Source organism: Cygnus atratus, chromosome 25, assembly GCF_013377495.2.
Source record: "Cygnus atratus isolate AKBS03 ecotype Queensland, Australia chromosome 25, CAtr_DNAZoo_HiC_assembly, whole genome shotgun sequence".
Lineage (NCBI taxonomy): Eukaryota > Metazoa > Chordata > Aves > Anseriformes > Anatidae > Cygnus > Cygnus atratus.
Window position 1 is genome coordinate 1,085,712 of NC_066386.1, and position 27,680 is coordinate 1,113,391.

Below are 27,680 nucleotides of genomic sequence, written 5' to 3' on the forward strand. Positions count from 1 at the left end.
GCTGCGCAGGTAGGTGAGGAGTGGTGATCTGGATGTCCTTGGCTTGGTGCCGCTCTCCTGTTTCCTTTGACATGAGAGCAGCTCTTGGTGATGGTAAGGACATTTGCTTCTCTTTCTTCTAGGCCTCAGCAACACTGCAATTGGGTTTTCTGGAATTTAATAGACCGCCTCTTCAACTACAAGGACATGAGCACAGAAAATGCAGAAGAGGTTGTTCCCAGCTGACCTCACGAGAGGTAGGAGAGATGATTATTTTCCCTCCTCCTTGAGACACAAGTGCCTTGCTTCTCCAGGGCAGGCAGTGGGAGCTGAGCACTCCCCGGTTACACAGCCTGGACTGGGGGATCCAGACCTTCAGCTTGGGGCATGACTGTGGGCACTAACCTCATCTGGGGATCAATGGGAGCTGCTAACGCCATACCTGACAATACCCCAAACCATGCTCCTCAGAAGCTAGAACAAACGTCTACTGAACAACTGTAGAATACAGAGGATCCTGCTTTGTTTTGTTTCTTTGTGTAAAGGCAAAAAAAAAAAAAAAAGGAAAAAAAAAAAGCCTTTCTGACCAGGCACTCCAAATTTGGCATCTGTCCTGTGGTATACTTTATGCATCTCAGCCGTTTCTGTGCTAGGGCACTTGGATGTTGTTTTTCTCCACCTGAGGATCTGATCCTCTTTTGAATTCTTTTAAGATTCTGGCTGTAGTAACGCAGCAGTGATTTATGCAGCTCAATTGCACTCTATTTAAAGTCTGTTTTCTTTTCAATTTGCAGCATTTCAGACTTGCTGGATGTTACCTAGCATTTCTAGGGGCTGTAGAGGAAGAGGAGTACCTAAAAATCTTGCTGTTATTGTGTATGCATATCAAGAAAAAAATCAAGGCCATTTTTTGAAAAGATTAAAATCCAGAGAAAAGTCCTTGCCAGCTTATAACTGTTTCAAAGATCAGATCCGGGGCAAAAAACTAGATGACAGCATTCCTTTGAGTTCTTCAGGGAAACAGGGAAAAAACCAACTTTCCAGCTGAAAGCTTTATTTGGGAATAAGGTTTATCTTCAAAATACATCTAAGGAGAGACTGTCTGGGTCATAACAGCTTGGCACGGCTCGGTCTGACTTACCCTGTTAGAGCATTTTGGTGCCTTTATGCCATAATAAGATGCAGCAAAAGTCTCCCTAGTGGCTACACATGAGAAAGTATAATCTGGGGTCTAAATGCCACAAAGCATCCATATTTATCTTTAATGGCTATATAAATTCAGCAGATGAGAAGGAAGACATTAATTAGACAGACCATGCCTTTGGCAGTAATCACCACCAGTGACAGCTGAACCAGCCAGTGGATAAAATATGCACCAAAGATGATATCAGAATAAATAACTGAGGACCGAGAGGGGAGGGGAAAAAAAAAAGTCCATAAAACCAACACCTTTTTTTTTTTGGTGGGGGAAATAAAACTTTACCTGACACTGGACTTTGGACTCTGTCTTTTTCATACCACCTTTCCTCAGTTTAGGGACGAATCCTGCTATGGCTGGTGGCTGTGGAAGTGGGATAAGCATTTCTGCAGATTAGTCTGGGATTTGATTGCACAGAAGGAGCAGAACAACCCTGAGAGGTCTGGTGTTGAAGCCCTTAGGTAGGGTCAGATTCTGGAATCACAGTATCGGTACCAATGCAGACCAGGGCCTATCACAGACACAATAAGAAATAAAAATAAAAAATCCACTGACTCAAGGCTCTGAATACTATGATGCTAACAAGGCATTTTCCAGATTTTCTATGTATCAAGGCATGTAAGGCCTTTGTGTTTTATTTATGGGACGCTCCCATGAAGGAGGGTTTACCTCAGGATGTAGCCCATGGGAGCACACAGCTTTTGCTCGGGCTCTGTCCCCATCCTCTGCCTTTAAAACCTACCCCACTCCTGCTGGATTAGCAGCTGTGCTATGAAGATATGTCTTGAAGAAATCTAAGATATTTTTTTCACTCTCTGAGTCCTTTAGGGTAAAGTTTTTAGTTAGTAATTGAGGAAACGGATGCGAGAAAGTGCATCAGAGCCACTGGCTCATGAACATCCTGAAGGTGAATCCTCAGTGGGGTTTTTGCTTTTAAAATACATCGGGTTTCCCATTCTGCTGGAGCAGGGGGAAGCAGCTGTTACTGGGACGGGAGAGGAGGGCAGGGAATGGAAGCCATGGAGGTGCAGACCGACTGCGGGATGAAGATGAAGCCAGGAGGCTTCTCAGCCCTGAAGACGAAATTAATCGCTGCCTGACCCCCCAAAAAAAAAGAAGGCAAAGGAGAAAGGGACGGAGCTGGGGGAGAGGGGATGGGACAGAGGTGAGCCCTGGCGAGCCAGCTTTACAGCCCTGCAGCCACCACCGTTGCCGTCCCAGCCTCACCTCGCCGCGTCCCAGCAGACCCGGGGGGCAGCACACGGCCCCGGGGAAAAACTGGGGGCTCTGCCGAGATGTGGCCCACATCAAGAGTCCTGGTGGAGGAGCAGAGAGGTCAGCCCCACATAGGCGGGGAAAACCCAACCAGGACACAAAAACCAGAGCCAAGCTAAAAATTGGGCCACAGTCTTTTCTACTGACACGTGAAGGGCTTCGGAGCCGGGCTTCAGGCAGAGCCCAGCGTCCCGCCACTGCCACCACTTCGGGTTCTGCTGTCCTGTGAGGAATCTCAGCAGGTCCCATCCTTACATCACCCCGGCTCCTTCCTTTCATGCTCCACTCGGCCGCTTTCCTCTACTTTGCTCTTTCTTTTCCAGGAGGGGAAAGACTTTGCAGTAACAGAGGACCCCAAGGCGTGGGACGGGGCGGTCAGAGGCACGGGGGAAGCAGCGCTCAGCACTGCTCTGCCTCCACGAAGCCCTCCTTCTCGTGGCCAGCTGCCTCCACCTCGGCGTACGTCGCATGGCTGCTGTGGTTGCGGAACTTCATGGCCGGCCAGCGGTGCGGCCGCCGCTGCGGGCAGAAACAAGGAGCAGTCAGGAGCTGCGAGGCGGCCATTTGCATCGGGCCTGCTGCAAAGGGGCAGCTCAGCCCGGAATAATGCTGGCTTTGTGGAAGCTCAGCTTTTTATTAACAAAAGAAAAATCGCTTTATGCTTTTAAGAGTGCATTATGATGCAGCGGTCACGCTGAGTTGACCCACTGGTAGGGCTGAGATGGGAAGTGGGTGGAAGGGGAAACTTGAAGGAAAAGCTCACTTCAGCCCCAGAACAAGGGGACTGGGGATGCCAAGAGCTGGCTGTGTGACCACAAACACATTCCCTCCGTGCTTCCCCTCCACCAGCAGCACGGGGACAGCAGCACTGCCCAGTCTCAGCCGGGTGCTGCGAGGAAAAATGCACCAAACACTGCCAGGTGCTCAGGTACTGAGCTGGTAAAGGGCATGGAGACTGAGCCTCCAGAGCCTGGCCCTTCTGAGGGGACAGCCAGAGGGAAGAGAAGGGCTTGAGGACAGAGCTAGCGAGCAATGAGAGGCTGAGGGCCACGTGCTGCTCCCTCCCTCTGCAGCAGCTCCTGTGCCAGGATTCAGCCCACTGCTGCCTGCCTCAGGAGCCTGCACCAAGCGCTCGCCTGGCTTTTAGCAGCAGATGGAGACTGTGGGACCCCCCATCCTTCCGAGAATTAAATTCTTCCATTTAGAGCCTTCACGCCACCGCTCACACGGTAGCTGATGGCATGACATCTATCAGCAAAGTCTGACAATTTTAGTCAACAAAATCCAGCTGGGCAATTCAAGAGGCAGCGATCTCCGTTAAGTCACGGCTCCAACCAAGGCCCCCATGTACAACTGCTTATGGAGGGAGGCAGGTGGAAATGTCTAACGTTGTATGGGGAGAAAAGGCAATGTGTGAAAGGGAGGGTATGAAAGAGTGCAAAATAAAACAGTGTGGGAGGGAGGGAGCCTAAGTTTAAAGCATCATCAGCTGGAAGTTGGGAGATTGGCTGGGACTGCAGGGCCACAGAAAGAAACTTGGATGGGAGATCTATCCAAGTTCCTCTCTCCTCGCCTCTCCTCCTGCCCGCCTCTGGAAGGGCAGGATTGGTGCTGATGGCAGAGAAAGAGAAAACCGGCCGGGGAAGGGGTCTCTGCTCACCTCAATGAAGAACAGTGCAGCGTTCGAGGTGGGGTGGCTGTTGATGTAAATCCCAGCGAGGATAATGGCTGCGATGAGCAACACGGCCAGGACGATCCCCACGATCGTACCGGTGTGAACCGGGGCGCCTGCGTTCTTGGACGGGAGGCTGCTTCCCACACCTGCAAAAAGAATCCACGTTTTGTATTTGAAGGACACATTCTGTATTTGAGTTTTACAGCACTCTTTGGCACAACTGGAGAAATGCAAAAGAAAAAGGACTCTGTTCATGTAAAAAATGCAGAAAAAGGGAGTTGCATGGAAAGAGCAAACTCATCATCGTGGTTCACCTGGCAGGACTGAGGAAGTGGGAGAAGCAGACAAAGAGCATCAGGGCAAAACAGATAGGCCCCAACCTTCACATTTCACAACCTGAAACAGTATTAAGGTAAGGACAATGGGATTCTTATCTTGATTACATCTTTCCAAGCTCACTTTCGCCTGTCCACCCGGCTGGCTGATCATAACTCTCCTCTGCATTTGCTGTCAGTGTAACCTGTTCCCACCTGGAACAGAGTGGGAGCAGCTGAAGAGGAAATCAGGGCCTTACCTTCGCTCCCTGCATACTGATTGAGCTTTGTGTCATCTGAAAGAAAGCAACAGCAAAGAAGTTAAGAGCCTTCTGAAATATTCTCCATGCTTCCCACCCTCTTTTATCCCTCTGTAACAGGGATGCTTGCCAGCACACACCTCTTGGCACAGCGTTTACACAGCAATTACACATTTACTTAGTTTTCAGCCTCGGAGTATGATGGAAGGGAAAGGAACCCAGAGAAAAAAACACAAAAGTGTAAGCACGTGCCTTGTGGTTTATCTTCCTTCACAAAGGTGGCACCTGGAGCACAAACATCTGAGGAAAACAGTCTTTATATGTCTTTAACAGTCTTTGGTAGCCTAAATATGCTTGGTGTGCAAGGCAGAATAGTCAGGGATGACTTCATGTTCAGACGACAGCATTCGCTGTGCTGTGCTGCCAGTACAGCCCCAATAAATCACAGGGACGTTGCTCTGTGGATGCCTTCCATGGGGGGCCCAAAATCCAATTTTTATTTTTTATTTTTTTTTTTTTAATTTAAATCTCACTCTGGAAGCACCAGGATGTGTTTGTACAAGGCTTTGGGTCTTGATGCTCCCCACCACTGTGCCCTCGAGAGTCCAGCCGAAGCCCTGAGTCAGAACCATTGCCACCAGGCTCACGCTTGGCTCCGCCACGAGCAGCCACAAGGCACCACCACGAGCATCCCCAGCACGCAGGGACACGGCTGGGCTGGCCTCGAGGGAGGACCCACGCCTGGGCTGGCCTCGAGGGGTGGACCCACGCCTCCCACTTGGCTTCTGCCTTCGCCGCGCTGCTCCAGATAAAGTTCGCTGCCTGGTGCAGCTGGCTGTTTGTTTCCTTCCAAGATTACAAATTAACTTCATGCTTGACTACGTCACAGAAAGCCTCTTGTTCTTTTTCCAAGAATTGGCGATGAGTTGGGAAATAATCTCCGTGGTGGTGTCGCACTCCCCCTTCCTTTAATTGCTCCTTTCAAAGTCAACTCCGTCAGCCAGGCGCTCCGTTCCCCCTGCCAGCTCCTTCCCATCGCTGAAGGACAATTACTAATGTTCCTTTCTATTTATTCTAATTAGCAGTTTGCGTTAGGGACTATTAAGCAACGAAATTGAAGCGATACCTGCCGCTAGGACCCGAGGAGCGAGCCCTGTGTTAATAGGATTATCAAGCTTCAGAACAGGGGTGTCCCGGAGGGGAGGACGGGGCTTTATTTGGAGCCTTCCTATGCTGGGACGAGCACCGCTCGTGAGCAGAGGGCACTCACACACGTCTGCTGTGTTACTGCCAGGCTGACAGCTCTGCCAGCCCTGAGCAAGAACCGACCACATCAAAAACGTGAGCCCCCGTATGCAGCATTAACCTCCGTTATGGTGCTGGGAGCCCGACCACCAGGGCCTTATGCTTTGGTCTGTCGCCTCCTCAGACCCCAACGAAGCACAAAAAGGCAGCGATGCACCTGTAACGCTGCACCGGGGGATGCCCCGTCCTTTTTCCCATCAGGGTCTCACCTCCTGGGCTGCTCCTTCCCTCTCCCACTGCCACCAGCACCCACCTCTGCCCCCCTGCTCAGACGGACGCCTCCTTAGGGGACTTGGGTGGACATGGCCTGGCTTTACGAGGTCTGGGACGGAGGTCCCTGGGGATGGGGTGTCCGTGCCGCAGGGGTTGGCCCCATTGCCCCCTACCTTCCGTAGTGAGGCCGTCAATGAAGAGCGAGGAGGTGGAGGCAGCGACGTTCTCCTCCAGCGGCGAGAGCGAGCTGCTGGGGGGGGCCGAGTAGTGGTCATCCTCTGCCAAATCCTCGCAGCTCTTCTCATCGGACTGAAAAGGAAACGGAGCGGCTGGTGGCCTAGAAATCCTCCAGCACGAGCACCAGGGTGCCAGCAGTAAGGTCTGGGCTTCCCGGCCCGAGGGCTGGTTGGGCTTCAGATACTGGCATGGGGCAAGGGGATGTGGTACGGGGTGCCAGAACTGGAGGGGAAGGGGCTGGAGAACAGGAGGAAGAGTTTGGGGACCACTGAGTTAAGGGATGACAATGACAAGGTCCCACGGTCTGACCTCCTCACATCCCAGAACATGGGTGTCGGGCTGCTGACCTCCCTTTCCCTCGCTCAACCCTCTCGGTAAACAGGGAACAAAGATGAGTTTTCAGCAGGGGAAAAAAAGGCAAACCAAAACAACAAAGCACCAAAGCAGAAACAGATGTTTTGTTCGAGCTGATCTCGCTGAGACAAAGAAACGAGTTCATCCAACGTGGAGGCAGTTGTGCTAACAAGGACAGAAAAAAAAATTAAAAAAATCCCAAGGACTAATTTCTTCATGCTTCAGAGTGAGCAAGAGTCCCACTGCAGAAGGTGAAGAAAAACCATCCCGGAGCACTCTGACTGCACCAGGCGTTATCCTTGGTGGGGGGGGGTGGGTCTCTGAGCACCCAGCACCGACCAGCAAGGCGAGGACTGGTGCTGGTGTGGCTGAGCCATCTTTTAGCTGCCCCAGAGGAGCAGGGAGGAGATGTCCCTACCGATACCCCAATGGGTAGGGAGGAGATGTCCCTACTAATACCCTGCTGTAACAGGAACATCTACGTCTCTAATGGGATACCCCATCTGTTCCAGAACAGCACGGGGCAAGTGGAGCTGAGAGCCCATTGCTGGAGCTGCGATGTGGCCGCGGTGCTGCCTGTAGCTCAGCACCACTCCCAGCGCCTGGCAGCAGCCGGTCCCTGCCTTACCTGCTGGCCGCAGCCGTAGGACAGCCACTCCTCGCGGTATCGGTCGAACCCGCTGGAACACCTGCGGCGAGAAGCGGGGTTAACGCGGGGCAGGGACCCCGCAGGCAGCAACATGCAGGGTGCTGACGGCCCCTGAGCTGCCCAGGAACCCCAAACGCTACCCCGACGGGCACTGCCTGCAGGTACAGACAAACAGCAGAGGAGTGGAAAGATGACACACGCGCTGGTCTCCAAAGGCACGGGGTTTCCAATACAGCTGTGCTGGAAGGACCCAAATGTTCCTCTTTACAGAGGTGGAAAATGGTCAGCGCTTCTTCTCCAAGGAAAACAGAGAAGCAGAGGAATAGGAAAAATATATAGACTGAGTTTGAGTTTCCATTCCCTAAACTCTGTGCCAGGGCAAGGTCAAGATCTCCATGATTTTATTTTATTTTTTTCTCAACAACATCTGCACAGGAAAAGCACATTAAAGAAATTATAACTGACACTGGGAAAACACCAGCTACAGAAACAGAGGAACTGAAGCAGTACACTGACCTTTGGAAAGCCTCTGGGGACTACCAAAACACGAAACACAGACTCAGCTCATACAAGCAGCAATTTTCCCAACTACCAACCAAGAAAAGAGGAGAAGCCACAAAGAACTTCAGGTCCTGCTGAGTCGCTGAGTGCTTTTGTGGCAGAGTTCCTGTGACAACTGGGGGCTCAGCATAAGCAAAATGCAAACTGTACTGCCCAGAAGAGAGCTGCAAGGATGTTGGGGGGTTAAAACACTGAGCTGGACTCGGGGTGTGAGTCCAAACCCTAGAAGCCACCCTCCCAGCTTCCCTGGAAAGATTGCGTTGGCTCTGCAAAACCAGCCCGGTTGAAAGCCAACACGATAGGAGTAGACTTGCTCTAGCTTGCAATTTCCAGCACATGTAAGCCCTTGCCATCTGAGCTTTCCATTTGTAACCTAAGCTCTTGGGGACCGAGCTGCCTACGTGTGGTTACAGCTGCAGCACGCGTGGATTTGGGGCAAAGCACCGAGGCGTCACCGCGCTGTAGGTGATGAGAGCAAACGCAAGCGACAGCAGCTTGGATTTGAGAAGATCAGGCTTGTGAATGCTGTCAGTTTGAAACAAGCAGAGTGATAAAGTGCTCGAATGCTGGGGTTTCAGCCCAAACCAGACCCAGACCAAGCCGCTGCATCCCGGGCCTGGGCTCGTGACCAGAGCCACCTCTGCTTTCATGCATCCTTCAGCGGCGAGGACACAACATCCTCTACCAGTGGGGCAACTGTCACTGAAAAACGATCATCCCCTGGCTCCGGGGATGCACCAGCCTGTGCTGACTGATGGAGTAACCTCTGCGATGCCTGCGGACTGTCCCTGTCCCCTCTGCCCTGTGCCTGCCCGGTGCCTCGCAGGAATCGCCAGCGAGCGCAGCCCGGGGAGGCTGCGGAGAGGAGGGGGCGGTGCGGGGCGAGCCGAGGATGTGTGTTACTGGGTCCCCTCCCCTGCCGCCAGCTCTACATAACCGGGTCTGCAAAACCTCATTAAACGCTCTCCTGCTGGAGCTGAAGGAGAGCAGGGCGCGGGCCGGCTGCAGCGCTGGGACTGCAGCACGCCGGCATCCCCAGCACAGCCAGCGTTCCCAGTACAACCAGCGTCCCCGTCCTCGATGTCCGTGATCCCCTGCTCTCCTTGCACGCCCCAGCCCGAGCCAGGGCTGGTTTCCCACATCAAAAATATCCCTGACAAAAGCCTCGGCCTTACTTCTCGCCCCAACTTGTTCAGCTTCTGCATCAAAGCGCTGGGACCAGGAACGCCAGCCCCAGGAAGTGTCTCCTCCTAACTGCTTGCAACCTGAGATCAGACCGCCACTTTATCACTGGCTGTGAGACAGTGAGAGCAGCGCTCTAATGAAAAAAAGGAAAACCACTTAAAAAAAAAAAAAAGAAAAAAAAGCCAGCAGCAGCAATAGAGGCATCGCAGGAGGTCAGCCCTGGAGTGACACTTGCTCTCCCAGCTACACAAGCGTTAGCGAGAGGAGAGGTGGGAAGGGACTCGTCCACGCTACCTCTGCAGAACGTGGCACCAGCTGCAGTTGAAGGTCAGCTCCGAGGTCACGCACATTTCACAGCTCTGATGCTGGAGACAAGCTGCAAAGGAGAGAGGAGAGATGAACCAGCAAGGCACCGGCACCTGCCCAGGGCACTTTGTTTTGGGAGAGCCAGTGATGGAGGCAGAACACCAGCAGCTCCCGTCCCAAAAGGCAGCAGTGCCCCTTTCCCACGGGGACGCCTGCCCCTGCCTCCCTTCTGACCTCAATAAGGCAAAAAATTAACATCCCCCCCCTCCCCGAAGAAAACCTTGAGACCAGGTCTGCTAACCCCGTGGCTCCTCTGAAGCCGTTGCTCTCATCTGCCCTGGCTGCCAGGGGGAACAAAATAGCAAGCCTTAAGGAAACAAAAATAAAATTGCAGAATGCTTATTTATGATCTGCTCTGCAGGAGCCCTGCCTGCTGTTAAAGTTGCCATAAAATACCCTGGGGAGGCTGTCTGAATGCACAGCCTCGGTATCCTCGTGACGGATTTACTCCCTGCTCTGTATTTACAGACCGCATGACGACTTTCCCTCGTGAGCGTGGATCCTTGGCTTTGAACACTAAAAATGGATCTGGTTAGCGGGATGCTCAACAAATTTCACCAGAGTATTGACCGTGGGGGTGTGGAAACTGTCTCGTGGCCAGGCCTGAGGGGAAGCAGCATTCAGCAGAACTGCCTGCAGCGTGCGGGGCAAAGAGCAGGAACTTCAGCAGCCGGGCAGGTGGAAGGAGCCACCCGTGCTCCCTGCACTACTTTTGCTCTTTTGCTCTTTCTTTTTGCAAGAAGTGCGTTTGCAGCTCAGCCCCCGGCCCTGCTGGCTCCTGCAAACAGCACAACTGCAGGCACATGCTCAGGACCAGCGCAGGATGGGCCCCGTACCCACCAAGGGATGGAGATTCCGGGATGGTTCCAGCAGGACGGGCTGCCCTTGAGATGGGAAAACAAGGAACTGAAGGCCCCCCCGACTTACTGGGCAGCGGGGTGAACTCCACGGCCGACATGCTGGTGATCCTGCTGGTGTCCAGCTCCACGCGGTGGTACTCGTAGATGGTCCGGCGGCGGGACTCTGAAAGGCAGCGGCTGCGCGTGAGGCTGGGCACGGCCCCACGGCGCTGCCCCACGCAGGAATCCCGGCACTGGGGGCTCTGCCGGCTCCCAGCTGAAATCAAATGGGATGCAGGAGAGGACAGCGGTGGCTGCCAGGCTGCAGGGGCAGGAGGTGTTGGGGTTAGGGCACGGATCTCCTCTTCCCAAGGAGGAGCTCGGAGCTCTTGGCCCCCTCTCCCTGACCAGAAGATGCCGAGGTGGACGTGGTCCAGCCCTGCATCGCCCCGAACAAGCAGGGAGCTGCACAGCACATTGCTTGGCGGTGACTCACGGGCCCGCCAGCCTCCCCCGGAGCTCCTCGGTGCTCTGCAGCCTCCACTTTCCCCCTCTCCCTCACACCTCGCCCCCTTCCTTCTCTTTCCCTGCTCTCCTGGGAGCCAGAGGGGTCTCTCCTGGGCTCAGGGTTCCCCCACGCATCTGCTGCTAATGCCCGTTGTGACACCGCGATGGTGCCCTGGCTCCGTGCCGCAGGGGGGCTGAGCAGAAGCGCCCCTCCAGCACAGCCATGGCTCCTCGGCTCTGCTCCTGGGGACCAGCAGGCGAGCAGGACAAGGTGCTCTTCCCCCCATCCCATTGCCTTCAAGCCTCCTTTCTTCACCTCGCGAGGTTTTCTCATCCAGCCCCTGAATTTCCCTGCAGGCGGGAGGAGCGGGCAGGGGTCCGCGAGACCCCGGGCACAGGGAGCAGGAGCAGGGGGGGCAGCCTGGTGGGGAGGGGGCACCAACCCTCTGGGCTGAGGCTTTTTCACAAAGTAGCGAACGGGTAACAAACGAGGGCCAGATGGCAGGCACCATAAAAAACAAGCAGAAGCAGCCGCACCGGTGCAGCTCGGGGAGGCAGGAGGAGCGTGGTCGGGAGCTGAGAGGCTGAAGCTGCCTTTGCATCCTGCTCACCCTGTGCCTGGAGCTCACGTCATGCGTGGAACAAGCGTGTGGCCACACACGTGGTCCCCGTGTCCTGCTGGTGGTGGTGTAGGTCCCAACCCCGCCTGCAGCACTGTGATCTGAGGCTGAGGACACCCCAGAGCCACAGCAGTGTGGCTCCTCCGATCCTGCCCCCAGTGGCTCCCCGCACCCCACCCCACTCATCCATCTCCATTCTCGTTTGCACCCGCTCTGCCCCTCATCAGCTGGAAACCAGGAAGCGATGCTCGGCTGCTGGCAGCGATTCTGAACGCTGCTCAAGAAGCCAGAAGCCCTTCTGCCTGCAGCACGTCCCTGGAGCGCGCAGGGTCCGTGGGCTGGGGCCATGAGCAGGGAAAGACCCCAGAGAGCTGCGTCCCATGGGAGACGCACAGGGGACGTGGACACGAGGGTCCCCAAGCAGCCCCACGCACCTCCTCACGTCCCCACCATGCCTGCGAGCACTGCTGCTTTCCTTGTCTGTGCAGGTCCCCGAGGCTGAGGGTGTCCCCGCTCCCTGAATGCCTGTCCCCTCGCAGCCACGGTGTCGGGGACCCCCGGCACCCCAAGAGTGGCCCCAACAGCCGCCTGCCCCTGTCCCCCCCCCCGCAGCGACTCACCGGGCACCTCGGGAGATGGGTTGAGGATCATGAAGGCGTCAGAGAGGCCGGCTTTCACGGGGTGCTGCGTGGCACTGATCTGCAGGACGGGCACCGGGATCTGCGGCCAGGGAGAGGGCGCGATGGAGCCTGGCCCTGCTCCGGGCTGGGGCTGCTCCGCAGAGCCCCCGGCACCTCGGTGGCTCTGGGAACGCCCAGGCTCGGTGCACCGATGGTTCCCAGACCCGCGGGATCCCCACGGGGCCCTGCAGCTCCCCCCCCCGGCCCAGCCGGACCCCCGGGTCCCACCGTGCCCCGCCGTGCCCTCCCCGCCTCTCACCTCCTTGTACCCGAAGACGATCCTCCCGGTGCTGTGCAGGGCGGCCTGGAAGGTGAAGCTGCCCATGTCCTCCTTGCCCTGCAGGTACACCTTGTCCCACTGCACCACAAACACCGTCCCTGGGGGCAGACCAGAGCAGGTCACCCTCTTGCCTCTCCTCACCCCATGTCCCTGCAGCCCCATTTACCATCATGTCCCTGCGAAGCTCCCCGACACCTCATCCCCATCCCCAGCACCTCGCCCTGAGCACAGCCCCTGCTGAACACCCCAGCCGCCCCTACCCAAACCCACCGGGCGTCCCCAGGTACCAAACAGCCCCCGCTGCTCCATCCCCCTTCCCCACCCAGCCCCAGCCCCGTTACTGGGGGCCGAGAGCTGAGTTTTGCCCAGTTTCACGAGGAGGCGGCGGGACCAGCGCTCACCGTTGTCCAGGTACTGGACGGTGGAGTTGCGGGAGTAGCTGGGGTTGAAGTTGGCCATGAGGGGCGCCACGTACTGCGTGGCCGTGAGCATGCGGTGGATGACGTCCCCCATGAAGATAAACCCTGAGCGAGCAGAAGAGGGTGAAGCGGGCCACGAGGTCGTAGCTCGAACCAGGGCCGTGTCCAGCCCCCGTCCCATGGGGACGCCGCGCCAGCCGCCCCCAACTCACCTCCCGTGGCGATCGTCACCTGCCGCAGGAGGTGGCCGTAGAAGGGGAAGTCAAAGGAGAGGACGATTCGCTGCGGAGGAAAAGGGGGGTGAGAACAGCAGTCAGGTGGTGGAAAATGCCTGCGCAGGGTGCGGGCACTGGGATGGGTCCGTGCCCATCGGCATCGGCTCTGCCCTGCCTTGGAGCAAGCTCCCAGGGCCAGTGCATGGAGGGATGGGAGTGAGATGGGAGCAGGTACCCAGCACCCACGGCTCGTCCCCTTCTGCCCCCCAGGGCTGGCTCTGGGGAAAACCAAACGCTTACCACGCCTTGGTCTCCACCAGGAGACGTGGAGGAGCTGCTGCCGTCCCCGGCGAGCTGCCCCCCCCCAGGGAAATCCCTGCTGGGAGAAGGGACCCGGGGACAGCCCAGGCTGCGCCAGGTCCCGCGGGGCTCACCGAGGCCTGCCTGTGCGTGTTGGAGAGGATCCCGTGGATCTTCACGTGGCTCCTGTTGGCCGCTGCCATGTCCACCCACAGCCCCCGCAGGCGCGCATCCCCCGGGCCGTAGGTGCGGGACACGTAGTAGCTGTGGTTGTCCTCCTGCAGCGGGGGGGGGGGGCGGGGACAGGGGACGGCGTCAGCACGGCTGCTCCCCGGGGACACAAAACCCACGGGCACAGCTCGGAGCCCTGAGCCCGGTGCAGCCCAGCGGTGACAGCAGCGCAGCGATTCCCCGCGGGAAGCCGGCCCGGGGTGCGGAGCGCCTGGGGAAGGAGCGGAGAGGAGCCACGAGCCCGGCTCATGGCAGAGAGCAGGCGCTGGCTGGCAGGAGAGGGGCCGTGGCTCACGGGAGCCTTCAGCAGAGCAGATGCGGCCGTCCCGAGAAGAAAATACCTGGCGGGAAGTTACAGCTGAAGCGACCACCGGGCGCAAAGCAAAGAGATGAAGACGTTAAGGCCTGGAGGAAACAATCGACCTCGGTGCACGCAGCTGAGGGACGGCGAGCACCTTCACCAAGCCCAGCCAGAGGGACCCTGGGCTCCTCCTGTCGCCCCACAGCTCCGGGGGGCTGCAGCCCCCTGGGGACACAGCCGGGAGCCGCCACTTGTCAGGGTGGTGGGGTCGTGCGGGGGGGGGGGTGGGAAGCATCCTCATTTTCCTTGGGAAAACTTTGCTCCGTGCCAGATGCTGGCACACCGCCGTGCTCGCCGCTCGTCCCCGCGTGCTGCCCTCATGCTGCTCAGCCCCTTCCGACCCCAGCCCTCGCCCCCAGCACCCCCCCAGCCCGCTCCCAGCTTCTCGGACACAAAGCCAGGCACTGCAGGCAGGGAAGGAGACGTCAGCCCGGGAATTAATGGGTTGGAGGGGGAAAAAAAGAAGGAAAAGGCCCGGCCCTAAACAGCCTTGTTATTTCCCAGCGCACCGCCGCAGGGTCTCTGGGGGTTATAAGGAATAAAGTAGAAGTGCTATCAGAGAAGCCCCATAACGTGCAATTTCTCTGCTTCAGCAGAAGTCAGGGAGAGCTGCTGCCCTCCTCTCCCTCCCGTAGGTCCTGGTTCCAGGGGAAGCTTCCCCAGCTCGTCCCTTACAGCAGTCGGACATTTCAGACCCAGTTTCTCTCCCGGAGGGACGGACGCAGCTCGGGGAGCCCCTTTGGCACCGATGGGAAACTGAGGCACGGAGGAGCTGTGCCGGTACCGGCTCATCCCAGCACACGGCCCCATGCAAAGACTCCGGGGGCCCCAGGACATGAGGACAGAGCGGTGCTGGGTGTCCAGCCACAAAACCCCCGTGCCCCCGCACCGAGCCTCGCCACCCGCAGCCCCCGCGCCTGCCCAATGTGTTCCCAATAAACCGGGGGGGAAGGAGCCAGGATGGGAGCGCGGAGGAGCTGGCTGCCGAGCTCCTGAGCTCATCGCTGACTCACTGGGATGTCCTAGCCTGTCACCTCGCTTTGCTTACAGGACTGGGAGAGGTTCGGACACACAAACAAGGGGCAGTGCAGCGCCGCGGGAGCGCACGGCTCCTGCGCCCCAAACCCGAAGCATTTTGGGGGCGAGAGGCTCGCCAAAAGGGCTCCAGTAGCTGGGGCATGGAGAGAGGCAGGGACTGGCAGCGGAGCAGTGTCCCTGGCCTGGAACATGGCCCTGCTCTTGGGGTGGGTGTTGCTCGCCCCCCGACACCGCCAAGCCCTGGGAAATCGCTGCCTTCCCCTCACCGGGACCCACAAGCGCGGCCGCGCCCTCCCTGCGGCTTCCCGGCGCCCTTCGGTGCCGTGCTGTGGTTGGGCTGCTCAGGCTGGGATTTAAAAACACTTCCACATCGGGGATGTTCCTGGCTTCTGGCCCCTCTCCATCCCCAGCCCTGGTCAATGAGCGAGGCCAGGCGGGAGCTGGAGCGGAGCGGAGCCAGCCCAGGGCCCCCCAGCCCTGCAGCCGCGCTCCCTGCGCCCCCCTCGCCCCGTGCCCCCCTCTCCCATCGCTTCTCTCATCCTCGCAGCCCCTCAGAACAATTCCTCGCTCACCTTCCACCTCCTCCGCTGCTCTCCCTCTCTCCCCAGTCCCCCTGGGGTTTTCAGGGCCCCCGCAGAGCTCCCCGGGGGTCCCTTTACCAGCAGCTCAGTTCTGTTTTACCACCGTTTCTCTCCTGCACCACCTCCTCCGTGAACTAATCCCACTGAATCCACAGTCGGCTGCCAGCAGAAACCCCAGAACAAGTCACAAGTCACCAGAGCAGGGTCCTCATCCCACGGAGAGCGTCCCGCTCCGAGCCCATCACAGCCTGGGGACCCCCGCATCCCCCCCACACAAACAGCGGGGAGCTGACTGCGGGGCACGAGTTAGGCACAGCCGAGGGGTGAGAGCTGGGTGCCACCCCCCCAGCGGTGACACTGCTGCCAGATAATTCCACCAGCAGCCGTAAAAAAGTGCAAGAGCCCCCCCGGCCCTGCACAGCCCCTTGCCCCCAGCAGCATCCCCGCTGCAACGTGGCACCGCAGTGAGTGGAGCGTCCCCAAGCTGCTCAGCCCAGGGCTGGCCCTTGGGTGCTCCCGGGGACCTGGCAGGGCTCAGAGCAGCCCCCAGGCACGGCCGCCTCCCCAGCAGGCTGTAATTACCCCCCCCCCATGCTGCCAGGATCCAGCCCCACGCGTTAAATCAGGGCCAGCATCTCCGCCAGCTCCCTGCCCAGCCTGGAAATAGCTCGGGGCAGTGGCAGGGCCAGATCCTGCCTCCGGGGGTGCAGGGGGCAGTGTCAGGTCCCCGACTCACCACGATCCGCGTCTCGTTGGCCGGCAGCGTGTCGATGGCCAGGCTGCGCCCCACCAGGTCCTGGCTGATGTGGGTCCCCTCCGGCCCCGCCGAGGGCTCCCCAGCTCCGAGCCGCCCTTCGCCCGCCGCGGGGCTCCCGGGGGGCCGTCCTGGGAGAGGAGGGGGGCACAAGGCGGGGTCAGCGTGGGGTCAGGCTGGTGCCAGCCCTGTCCCCCAGCAGGGCAGCTTCTGCCTGGTGGCACGAGCCCGGTGGCCCCAGTGAGCAGCACGGTGATGGGGACGCAGGGAAGGGCACCTCGGGTCAGGGGTGGCTACGGGGCACAGGGACAGGGGGCCACGGGCAGGGGAGGACAAGGACGGGGGGGGCAAAAAGAGGCAAAACACCAACAGAGCTGCCCCCTGCCCAGCTCCCACCCTGCACACACCAGTGCTTGAGGAGGGGGCACCAAGCCTTGGGGACAGAGGGGCTGCAGGAATGGGCGACGCCGGCGACGTCCCCGGCCACGGGTCCCCAGCTCCCCCCTGCCCTGGGGGCTCCAGGCGCCCACCCCAGCAGCCCCTTCCCCAAGGCCCTGCCTGCTGCATCCCTGCCCCGGGGAGGCTGCCAAGGCCAGAACGCGGCAGGGGGGAGATGAGGAAGCTGCTTGGGACCAGCTCTGGAGGCTCACGAGGTTTCCTGGCAGCTCCGCACGGCGTGGGCAGTGCCGCCGGCACGCGCTCACCCACGGCGCGGGGACCCACGGCAGGGACAGAGCCGGGACGCGTGGGAGAGCAAAACCACCCGTGGGGGACCAAAACCTCCCGTGGGGCCAGGAGCTGCTGCCCTGAGGGGGGGCTCGGGGCTGCCAGGGGCTCACTGCTGCCTAAACGAGCTCTCGGTGCCCCCCTCCCCCGAGCCATCGCGCAGGGCCCGTCCCCAGCCCCTTCGGGAGGGGAAACTGAGGCAGGGGGGCGCGGGGCGGACCCGGCGGGGAGGGGGGCTCCGGGGGTCGGGGACGCGCTCGCCAGCCCCTTCCCCACGGGGGGGGGAGCCCCACGCCTCCGCCGTGCCGCCGGTGTGGGGGCATCACGGGCACGGGGCGGGGGGGGGGGGGGACACGGACACGCGTGGACCCCCGCGGCAGGCAGGGGGCTGCGGCACCGGGAGGCGGCGCCCCCCGCTGCCCACGGCCACGCGGGACCGCGGGCACGGAGCTCAGCCCCGCACCGCCTCCGGTCCCGTCCCCGTCCCCCCCCCCCGGAGCTCGTCCTCCCCCCGGCCGGGCACGTTCCCGGCCCCTACCTGCGCCCCGCGGGCCCGGCAGCAAGCAGAGCAGGATGAGGCCCCCCCAGCGCATCGCGGCCCCGGCTGTGCTGGGGGCTCAGCGCCCCGCCATGGGCCGCCACCCCCCCGAGCCGCCGCCGCCGCCGGAGCCGGAGCCGGGAACCGGAGCCCGGGCAGGGGCCGGGGGTGGAGCCGGGGGTGGGGCCGGGGGTGGGCAGGGGGCCGGAGGCAGCGCCCGGCCCCGGGGGATGGAGCCGGGGGTGCCCCGGGGCAGGGCCGGGGGTGCCGCGGGGGGCTCCGGAGCCTCTCCCCGGCCCGGGGCTCCCGCAGCCGTCGGGGGGAGCAGCGCGGGCAGGAGGGGAGAGGCGCTGCCCCCCCCCCCCCCAAACACACACGGGGCGCACAGAGCCTGCACCCCGAGCAAGCACCCCAAACTGTGTGTGTGCACCCCAAACCGCGCACACACCCCAAACCATGCGCACACCCCAAAGCACGCACCCCAACCTGTGTGTACACCCCAAACTGTGCACCCCAAACCATGCGCGCACCCCAAACTGTTCGTGCACCCCAAACCAGCACTCCAAGTTGTGTGCGCACCCCAAACCATGCGTGCACCCCAAACTGTGCACACACACACACACACACACAGGCGGGCACCTGCACCCACGCGTGCCCACGGGTGGGAGCGCTGCCTCCTGCACGCGCAGCACTTCGAGGCCCCTCGTGGCCTCCTCCAGCACCCGGCTTCCTCGTCCTCCCTGCACTCCGCGGCCCCGCTCCCGCAGCCCCACGACACCGGCTGCCCCTTAAGGACCATCCTGGGGTGGTCTCGGAGCAGAGACCCCCAGCCCCACCATCGTGGCAGAGACGGACGTGGGTGACGGATGGCACCGGGTACGGCCTCCCCCTGCCGCAATTAAAAAATCAGCCAAGCAGGTGCCGCCCGTCTCGGTGCCCGTGCTCATCCTCGGGGCATTTCTCTGCAGGGAAACATTTCTCCAGGGCCTGGGGGGGCAGGCGGACACCAGCCCTGCAGGGCGGCACGGGTGGCACCGAGCCCACGAGTGCCACCACCCTGTCCCCACTGCAGGCAGCCCAGGGGCAGTGGCTTGGTGCTGGGGTGCTGGGGCTGAGCGCCCCCCTGCTCATCTTCTCGCCCCCTCCCCAGCCTCTCCCAGCCCCAGGGGGGTCCCACAGCCCCCCAAAAGCAGCGCACGGGGCACGCACAGCCCGGCACGTGGCCAGCTGCCATCTAGTGACAAGCAGCAAGAGGACAACAAGCACAGCGATCGCAGCCACTGTTTTGGGGGGCCCAGGTTCCCCCCCACCCCCAGCCCTTGCCCCCTGCTCCCCCCCGGCTGGGACCTGACCCCGTTGGTCACGGTGCAAGGTACCAGGAGCACGCCCTCGGAGCGCCGGGCTGGGTTTGCTTCCCAAGCCCCCGTTTTCCCCCCTTTGCAGGAAAAATGATTCCTGGGGGAGTTGGGGGTTCCCCAGGAGGAACTGGGCTGGGGGAGCGGGGTCAGGGGTGTCACCGGCCCTGCGGACCCCGGAGCCACCCGAGGTGCTGGTCCTGTGCGGGATGTGGTGACTGCGCCATGACTTGGGCAGCAGCTGGGGGCTCAGCGCTGGGTGCCCTGTGGTTGGCTCAGCCCCAGAAGAGGGGGGAAAGTGGGACAGGAGCACCCTGGGGTGCTGGGGCAGGTGCTGGGTGCTCTCCCCGTGCTGAGGGCCTTGGGGTGACCCCGACCCCCAGCCCTGCGCCCGGCCCCGGGGATGCAGCGGAGCTGCGGGGTCCTGCGGCTGCTCGGCTGCCTGGAAGGGGAAGCGGGGGCGATGCCTGGCCCCAGGGGGGGACACACCTGGGCGCCCATGGGGTGGGGAAGGTGCTCAGCACCCAGAGGGCTGGATCCCTCGTTCAGCGAGAGAGAGAAGTGTCCCATAACGGGGACACGGCGCCGCAGAGGCAGCAGGAAGCGGGCGGCAACACCGCGCCACGTCCCCTCGCTGCTGCTGCTGCTGCTGCGGAGCAAATAAAGGGGGTGCAAAAAGGGGGGATGCCCCCAAAAGAAGGGGGCACCCGGATTTGAACCGGGGACCTCTTGATCTGCAGTCAAATGCTCTACCACTGAGCTATACCCCCTCTGCTGGGAGGCAGCTGCGGAGCGGCTCTGGTGCCTGCAGCCTGCACCATGCAACCTCTGTGTAACTGCGCACGCTGCACACACTGCACACATTTACACACGTGCACACGCGTGTACACACCTGCACACGCACTGTCTCACCTGCACACACAAGCAGGACCCCCGCACAGGGGTGTGGGGGGGCGGGGGGGGGGGTCCATGCCCCACTCTCACCTGGGGTCGCGGCTTTTGGGGCCACACAGAGCCAGCAGAGGCAGGAGTGGGAAGGAGCCAAACCCCCGAGTCGTGGCAAAGCCGAACTGTGCGAGCTGCTGGGGGCTGCTGGGGCTGGGGGAGCCCCGAGCCTCCCCTCTGCCCCCCCGCCCCCAAAGCCACCAGGGCTGGGGGCTGCCGAGCGGCCGTGCGGAGCCTTCGCGGTGCAGGGATTAAGCGGAGACGGCGCCGGGGCGAGCACCCAGCGGGAGGCGGATGGGGAAGCGGCCGGGATTGTCCCCGGGGAGGCCGGGTCAATATTTAATATTTGCTCCCTAAGCCGCTGCGCAAACGCGTGTGGGGGCGGCTGCGGGGGGGGGTTCTGGCCCGCAGCACTGGCACAAGGCAAAGCGAGGTTTATGGGGTCGCCCCGGTGCCAGCAGCTGCTGTGGGTTTGCAGCCACTGCTCCGGGGGATCCCCTCCCAGAGCTGCCCCGCGTCGCTGCAGCACCCATCAGGGTCTCTTGTACAGGTGGGGAAACTGAGGCACAGGGGCAGGGGGAGTCACCTGGGGCAGCAGGAGCTTGGGGATGGAGGCCCCGAGGAGGAAACCGTAGGAGGGGAGGCCCCCGGTGCACCCCACTCCCCTCTGGCCCCCAGTGACAACCCCCCCCTGCTCCCAGTTGGGACAGCCACCAGGAACAAGCCCCGGGGGGCTCTCCCCACTGCGAAGTGTATTGGAGGGGTCTGGGGGGGGGAGCACTGGGGGAGCCCCAGCTCAGACCCCCCCACGCCTGGGGACGCGGCGGTGGCACTGTCTGGGGACCCGCTCCGGGGAGGCCATTTGCGGGTTTGCTCAGCACGGTGGGGAGATAAGGGGCAGGCAGCAAACACCTCGTTTGCGGCGCCGTTAGGGAAGGTGCAAAGCTCGTCACCCCTGGATGCTGAGTGCGTGGGGGGCTCCGGGGCAGCGCAGCCCCCATGGGCCCAGAGCACGGGGCTGGAGCCGAGCAGGCGCCGGGGCCAGACTGCTCCGAGGGGGCCGTTTGCTTTGGGGCTGTTGCCCCCAGCGAGGGGAAGGCTGGCAATTATGTTAATCCCTTAACCCCTGATTGCCTCCTCCTTCCCCATTAGGTGGGCAAACAGTTTTAGCAGCGGGGGCCCAGATAGGCCACGGGCTACAAATACCGGGCACCCCAGCGCCGAGCACCCCAGCGCCGAGCTTCCCAGCCCCGCTGCCAGCAGCATGCAGCCGGCCCTGGCCCTCCTCTGCCTCAGTGCCACGCTCCTGCCCGCCGCCTCCGGCCACCTCTGGGCCTGGATGTACTCCCTGCCCCGGCACCCCCCGGACGAGGCCGCGCTGGGCAGGAGAGCGGGGCCTGGGGACAACCTGGAGGAGGTGAGCGGTGTCCCCAGCCGGGGGGTGCTGGGGAGGGCGGGGGGGGGGGGGACAGGGGGACAGGAGGACAGGCAGCTGCAGCAGGGCTGGGAGCTGGGGTGGGTGAAGGCTTCGCAGCAGGGGTGGATGAAGGCTCTGCGTCCAGCCGGAGAGGAAGCGGGGCGGGGGGGGGGGGGCACAGTTCCCAGCCAGGGTGGGAGCAGGGTTTGCGGCAGGGGTGGGCGCAGGGTTTGCAGCCGGGGGGGGGTGCGGGGGGTGCAGGGGGAGGTCGGGGGGGGGCCGCAGGGCTGGGAGCCGGGAGGGGGCGCGGTCCGCAGCGGGCGCTCCAGTGGCGCAATCGGTCAGCGCGCGGTACTTATAGGGCAGTACACGGAGCAATGCCGAGGTTGTGAGTTCGAGCCTCACCTGGAGCAGGACTTTTACGGGCTCCGGGAGTGGGGTGGGGATCTCCTGCTTCCGCCCCCCCCCCCCCTTCACCCCGTGCTGCTGCCCCAAGCCGCGGGGTTTTGTTTTCCCGAGGGAAAACGGCTGCTGCAGCGGGCATCCTCTGGGGATGTGTCCCTGTGCGCCAGCGGCACCTAAAAGCCCCAGGAACCTCGGTCATGCCCTAAAAGCCCCAGGGATCCCGGTCCAGTCCTAAAAGCAGAGGGACCCCGGTCCTGCCCTAAAAGCCCTGCAGCCCCCAATCCTGCCCACGCACCCCTTTGCCCCCCAAAACACCCCCTGTGGGGTCCCAGCTCCCACGCGCCCTCACCCAGCCGCAGCCGTGCCCCTTCCCTGCCTAAAACACGAGCACAATTTTTGTGCCGCCCTAACGAGCTCCTCCTGGCCCATCGTGGCGATGGGGACGGGCCCCCCCCCCCGACCCTTTGCTCTGTCCCCCGTGCAGGTGACAGCGTGCGGCCCTGACAGCCCCTGCGCCCGCGGGCACTTCTGCGACGAGCACTTCGGGCTGTGCCTGCCCGCGCGCCCCGCGGGGCAGTACTGCCGCCACGACGCCCACTGCGCCCACGGCCTGCTCTGCATGTTCGGGAAGTGCCAGCAGCCCGTGCCCGACGGGCAGGAGGGTGAGCAGGGGACTGGGATGGGGGGGGGGGGGACAAGGGGCAGCCCCCCCAGCCCCAACCCTGGGAGCTGGGGGACGTGGCGCTGGCGGGGACGCGGTGCTGGCGGGGTCGGTGCCACCCTCCTGCACCCACCCCAACGCTCAGCCCCATTGCAGCCTCCTACCCCAAAGTGGGGCTGGGGTCTCCCCTCCCCTAACCCCGCTCTCTGCCCCCTCTTTCCCCCCCCCCCCCCAGGAGCCCGGTGCCGTCGGGACGAGGACTGCGGGCCGGGCGGCTGCTGCGCGCGGCGGCACGGCGAGCGGGTGTGCCAGCAGCGGCTGGCACCGGGGCAGGGCTGCCACGTCCCCCCCGGGGGCCTGGCCTTCAGCATCAACCAGGTGTGCCCCTGCCAGGCCGGGCTGGTGTGCCGGGCCTCCACGCCCCAGCGAGAGTGAGTACGGGGACGGGGGGGCGCGGGCGGGGGTCCTGAGATTGGGGGGGGGGTGGGCACTCTGGCTGCAAGCCCTGTGTGGGCTTGGGGTAGGGAGCGGTGTGACCCCGATGTCCCCACGCGCCCCGATTTCCCCCCCATGCCCCAATGTCCCCCCTGCGCCCCGATGTCCACCCCGTGCCCCTGATGTCCCCCCTGCCCCCCTGATGTCCCCCCCTTACCCCCAATGTCCCCCCCGTGCCCCAATGTCCCCACGCGCCCTGATGTCCCCACCCACGCTGATGTCCCCCCATACCCCCGATGTGACCCCGATGACCCCCCCCCGTGCCCCCAATTTCCCCCCACGCCCCCGATGTCCCCCATGCCCCCGATGTCCCCATGCACCCCGATGTCCCCCCGTGCTCCCAATGCCCCCCCCCCATGCCCCTGACATCCCCGTGTCCCCCCCCCCGCAGGAAGGCGTTCGAGTACTGGCCGGAGAAGAGCGAGTGGAGGTGCCGGCAGCCCTGAGCCGGCAGCGCCGGATTTATTCCCTGTAAATAGCCTGTACAGCCCCCCCCCCCGCGGACACGGGGCGCTGCTCCGTGCCTCCGTCCCCCCCCCTCCCAGGGAGCCGGGCAGGTCCCGGCCACCCCCGAGCCCCCCCCGCCCCCCCCCCCCCATGGCAGAGGTTGGGGTCACCGCGGGGCTGAGCCGTGCTCGGTCCCAGCTTTGCCCCCCCCCCAGCCCCACGCCCCCCCCCCCCCCCCCCAGCAGGCGCGGCCGCGGGGAGATGTCACCGAAATGTTTATTACAAAGAACCAAGCGAGCGGGCCGAGGGTGTCGTCGTCGTCCCCCCCCGTCCCCCGTCCCCCCCCCCCGACACACGAAGGAGAATAAATAAATAAAATACACTTCGTCGGGGCTTTAAATAAGTTTGTGGGGCGACATAAATACGGGACGGCCCTCTGCCCGCCGGAGGGCTGGGGGGGGGGAGGGGGGGGGGCCAGCTGCCCGGCCCCCGTGGGGGCAAGCGGGTCTCAAAGCACTTGGCAGGCAGTGACACCGAGTCCCCCCCCCCCCCGTGAAAAAAAAAAAAGGGGGGGGGGAAACTGAGGCACGCGACGGGTGGAGGCGGCTTGGCAGCGGCAGAGCTGGGCGCCCCGGAGCCCCCCCCCCCGACCCCTCCCGGTGGCAAGGCTGGTGGTCTGGGTAAGGCAGCGACCCCGGCCCCCCCCCCCCCCCCCCCAGCATCGCCCCGAGGTGGGGAGGGTGGGGGGGGGCTGCCCCAAAAATGGGGTGAGCCCAGCCCCATGGTGAGGGCTGGATTTGGCCCCCCCCCCCCCCCCCGGAGGCAGGGGGACGGGGGGCACCCCAGTGCGGGCACGGGAGGAGGCAGCACCCCGGGGTGCTGGGGGGGGGGTGGGGGTGGGAGGCAGCCCTGCAGGCAGGGGGGGACGGACGGACGGACAGGCTCACAGACGGACGGACGGACACGGCTGGACGGGGCGAGAGCAGACAGGCACGGTGGGGGGGGGGTGGCACAGAGGGGGGGGTTGTGGGGAGGAGGGGGGCACACCCCGTGGTCCCGGGGGAAGGGGGGGGGGGGGCGGTGTAGGACCCCCCCCTCCCCCCCCCCAGGGCAGAGGGACCTGCTGGGTGCTGCCAGGGCTGCGGCAGGCCAGGGCTGGGGCAGCTGTTAGCACGGGTTAGACCCCCCCCAAACTGGCTCAGATTTGCCCCCCCCCAGCCCCATTCTGAGCCCCTCCACTGCAAACACATGCAAACGCTCCACGTCCCGTCCCCCCCCCCCCCCCGCCACAGGCAGGCAGCACCCGGGGGGGGGGGGCAACTGCCTGGGGTGTTGGGGACCCCCCCCCCACCCGAAACACCCCAAAACCCCGCACACGCATGCACCCCTCCCGCTGCTGGGGCAGGCACCGGCTGGGGGGGGGGCAGCTGGCAGGGCCCCCCCCCCACCACCACCCTGCAGCGGGGTGGCAAACAGCACCATGGAGCAGCGGGAGCACCCGCGGGGGGTGCGGGCAGCCAGCGGGCAAGGGCTGGGGGGGGGGAGTTTGAGGGGGGGGGACATGGCCCCCCCATACCCCGTGCCACAGGGGATGGGGACGTGCCGACTGCGGGCTGAGCCCCCCCCCCCCCAGGGTCCCCTTTGGTCACTTTCTCTCCCTGTAGGGCAGGGAGCGCCCCGAGGCACCGTGAGATGCTGGGGGGGGGGCTGCAGGGGGAGGGAGACGCCCCCCCCACACGCGCCGAGGAGCAGGGCAGGGGGATGCCCCCAGGGCAGGGGGAGCCCCCAGGGCAGGGGGCTTGGGGCACGCAGCCCCCAAAGGCAACCAGCGGGGCTCTCCTCGCCCCAAAGCCGGCGCTGCTGGGGGGGGGGGGGGGGCCCCTATGCCCGGCCTGGCCCCCCCCTCATCCTAGCGGATGTAAACGTCGTGGCCCCAGCCCTCCACGTCGCTCTGGTCCAGGCCGAGGGGCTCCGGGGGCTCGGGGCCGTAGCGGTCCTGGCCCTTGGCTCGGCCCCGTAACGCCCGGCCCCGTAACGCGACGGGGTGCCGGTGGCCGTGGCCGGAGCCTGGGTGGGGGGGGCCCCCCCGCGGCTCTTCGTCGTCCTCCTCCTCCTCCTCCTCGCCGGGGTCGGTCTCGACGTCCATGCAGGAGTCTCCGGGCTCGGTGCAGGCCGAATCCCGGCTGCCCGGGGTCTCCGAGTCGAAGGTGTCCTGGCGGGCCAGGCCGCGGGGCGCCGCGCGGGTGGGCGGCGGGACGGGCCCCCCGGGGGGGCTGCCGCGCTCCCCCCGGCCCGGCGGCTCCCCGTGCACGAGGTACGGGCCCTGGTTAGGAGGAGAAGCGACCACACCGTGCGGGGACAGATGGGGGGGGGGGGGGAGTGTTAGTTGGGGGGGGCAGGTTAGCCGCGCGCCGTGGGGCTGGGGGGTGCGGGGGGGGGGGGGGCGCATGCAGCTCCTGCCCAGCCTGGCCTGCCCGTGCCAGGCACCCTGGATGTGACACCGCAGGTCTCTGTGCAATCCGGTACTGGGGGGTGGGGGGGCACCAGGACAGGGCTGGGGGGGGACACGGGGGGGTAAATAGCAGAGCAGGAGGTGCAGTGGGGTGGGGGCTGGCACCCAGCAGCGTCCTGCTTGGTGGGGGAAACGGCGACAGACAACACAGGACAGACGTCCCTCCTCTGCCTCCTGTCCCGGAGGTGTTGTGGACCCCCCCCCCCGGACTGAGCACGGCCGCTCCCCACCAGCCCTGGGGGGGCTGAGGGGCGTCCCAGGGCTCGGCCCGTGGTGGGAGGGGGCTCTGCACCCCAGCACCAGGGTGCCCCCGTAAGCCCTCGCTGCCACCCGGAGAGCTCCGGAGCGGTGCGGGAGTGGGGTCTGCAGCCCCTGGGGGGGGGGGGGGGCGCGGAGGGACCCCACATTCCCAGGGAGCCTCGTAGGGGGCAGATCCCTGGGGGGGGGGGGCACAGATCCCCACAGAGACCCGATCCTGGAGGGTGGCAGAGAGCAGGTCCCAAGGGTGACCTTGGCCATGGGGGGAGCAGAACGCAGGCGGCTGGCCCCAAACCTAGGGTGGGGAGGGGGTCAAACCTGGGGGGGGGGGTGGGGGGCAGCAACCCCAGAGCAGGGAGGGCATCCCTGGATGGGGGGGGGGGGGGGGCGACCCACAACTGTGGGGTCCCCCGTGGCAGCCCTGAACCCGGGGGTGTCCCTGCTCCCCCGGCGTGGCCATGACATTGAGGGTGGGGGGGGGTCCCCAGCGCAGGACTTGGCGGGGGGGGTGGGGGGACACACTCCCCGCTGCCGTCTCACAGCGCGTGCTCCTCCAGGGGCGCGGGGGGGGTGGGCTCGGCGGCCCCCCGCCCCCAGAAGGCCAGGTTCCTGCGCAGGGAGGTGAGCACCTGTACCTGCAGGTTGGAGACGGGCGCGGGGCTGGCGGCCAGCGCCGCCGTGGCCATGGTGCGGCTGAGCAGCGGGTTGGGGGGGTTGCTGCTGGGGGGGTGCGTGGCCTTCCAGTAGGCCTCCAGGTACTCGGCCAGGTGCTCGCACGCCTCCTCCAGCTGGTTCTCGTCCAGCACGATGTCGAACATCTCCTGGGGAGGGGGGGCGGGGGGAGAGAGGGGGTGGGAGGGGCTTGTGGGAGGGGGGGGTGGGGCGTGTGGGAGGGGGCGGGGCTTGTGGGGAGGGGCTTTGTGGGAGGGGGCATGGCCTGTGGGGAGGGGGCGGGGCTTGTGGGAGGGGCGGGGCTTGTGGGAGGGGGCGGGGCTTGTGGGAGGGGGCGGGGCTTGTGGGAGGGGGCGGGGCTGTGGGAGGGGTGGGCATGGCCTGTGGGGAGGGGGTGGAGCTTGTGGGAGGGGGCAGAGCTTGTGGGACAGGGCATGGCCTGTGGGGAGGGGGCGGGGACAGGAGGAGGGGTGGGAGGAGCATCTGGCCTTGGGGGTGGAGCCTGTGGTGTCTGGGGGTGGAGCTTCAGCCCCCAATAAGGTGGTGGGTGGGGCCTGTGGCACATGGGGGTGGAGCCTCAGGCCCCAATAAGGCAGTGGGTGGGGCCTGGCAAACCTGGGGGTGGGGCTTCTGACCCCAATACGGTGGCCGGTGGAGCCTGTGGCACCTGGGGCGGAGCCTATGGGTGCCAACGGGGAGGTGGGTGGAGCCTATAGTGGCTGGGGGAGGAGACTACGGGCCGAAAGAGGTGGTGGGCGGAGCCTGCGGCACACGTGGGAGGAGCTTCAGGCCCCAATGAGGTGGTGGGCGGAGCCTGCGGCGTATGGGGGCGGAGCCTCAGCTCCAGAACAGG

The 27,680-nt window shown here is 63.8% G+C and overlaps 2 protein-coding genes and 2 non-coding genes across 5 annotated transcripts; 2 read left to right on the forward strand and 2 right to left on the reverse strand.

Moving 5' to 3' along the window:
• Window positions 1-1,211: 1,211 nt before the first annotated feature.
• PLXDC1 (plexin domain containing 1) lies at window positions 1,212-17,828 on the reverse strand. 2 transcript variants are annotated; one of them, XM_035569860.2, is made up of 14 exons: window positions 17,661-17,824; window positions 16,379-16,527; window positions 13,566-13,709; window positions 13,129-13,198; window positions 12,899-13,021; window positions 12,477-12,595; window positions 12,158-12,257; window positions 10,499-10,594; window positions 9,500-9,581; window positions 7,439-7,499; window positions 6,393-6,528; window positions 4,702-4,737; window positions 4,113-4,273; window positions 1,212-2,971 (listed from the first exon to the last, which is right to left on the reverse strand). In XM_035569860.2, exons 1-14 carry the CDS (start codon window positions 17,713-17,715, stop codon window positions 2,852-2,854), a joined length of 1,452 nt encoding a protein of 483 aa, XP_035425753.1. In that variant the 5' UTR covers window positions 17,716-17,824; the 3' UTR covers window positions 1,212-2,851. The 2 variants fall into 2 exon arrangements, with proteins under 2 accessions (XP_035425753.1, XP_035425755.1); XM_035569862.2 differs by lacking the exons at window positions 1,212-2,971; window positions 4,113-4,273; window positions 4,702-4,737 and adding an exon at window positions 5,230-5,739 and having other exon boundaries at window positions 17,661-17,828.
• Window positions 17,829-19,713: 1,885 nt separating this feature from the next.
• On the reverse strand, window positions 19,714-19,785 carry TRNAC-GCA (transfer RNA cysteine (anticodon GCA)). The gene has a single exon. It is a non-coding gene; the product is annotated as a tRNA-Cys (tRNA).
• A 1,439-nt stretch (window positions 19,786-21,224) lies between these two features.
• On the forward strand, window positions 21,225-22,878 carry LOC126913568 (dickkopf-related protein 3-like). The gene is made up of 3 exons (XM_050715424.1): window positions 21,225-21,377; window positions 22,267-22,444; window positions 22,679-22,878. Exons 1-3 carry the CDS (start codon window positions 21,225-21,227, stop codon window positions 22,876-22,878), a joined length of 531 nt encoding a protein of 176 aa, XP_050571381.1.
• On the forward strand, window positions 21,700-21,790 carry TRNAI-UAU (transfer RNA isoleucine (anticodon UAU)). Its single transcript is given in 2 exon segments — window positions 21,700-21,737; window positions 21,755-21,790. It is a non-coding gene; the product is annotated as a tRNA-Ile (tRNA).
• Window positions 22,879-27,680: the final 4,802 nt, after the last annotated feature.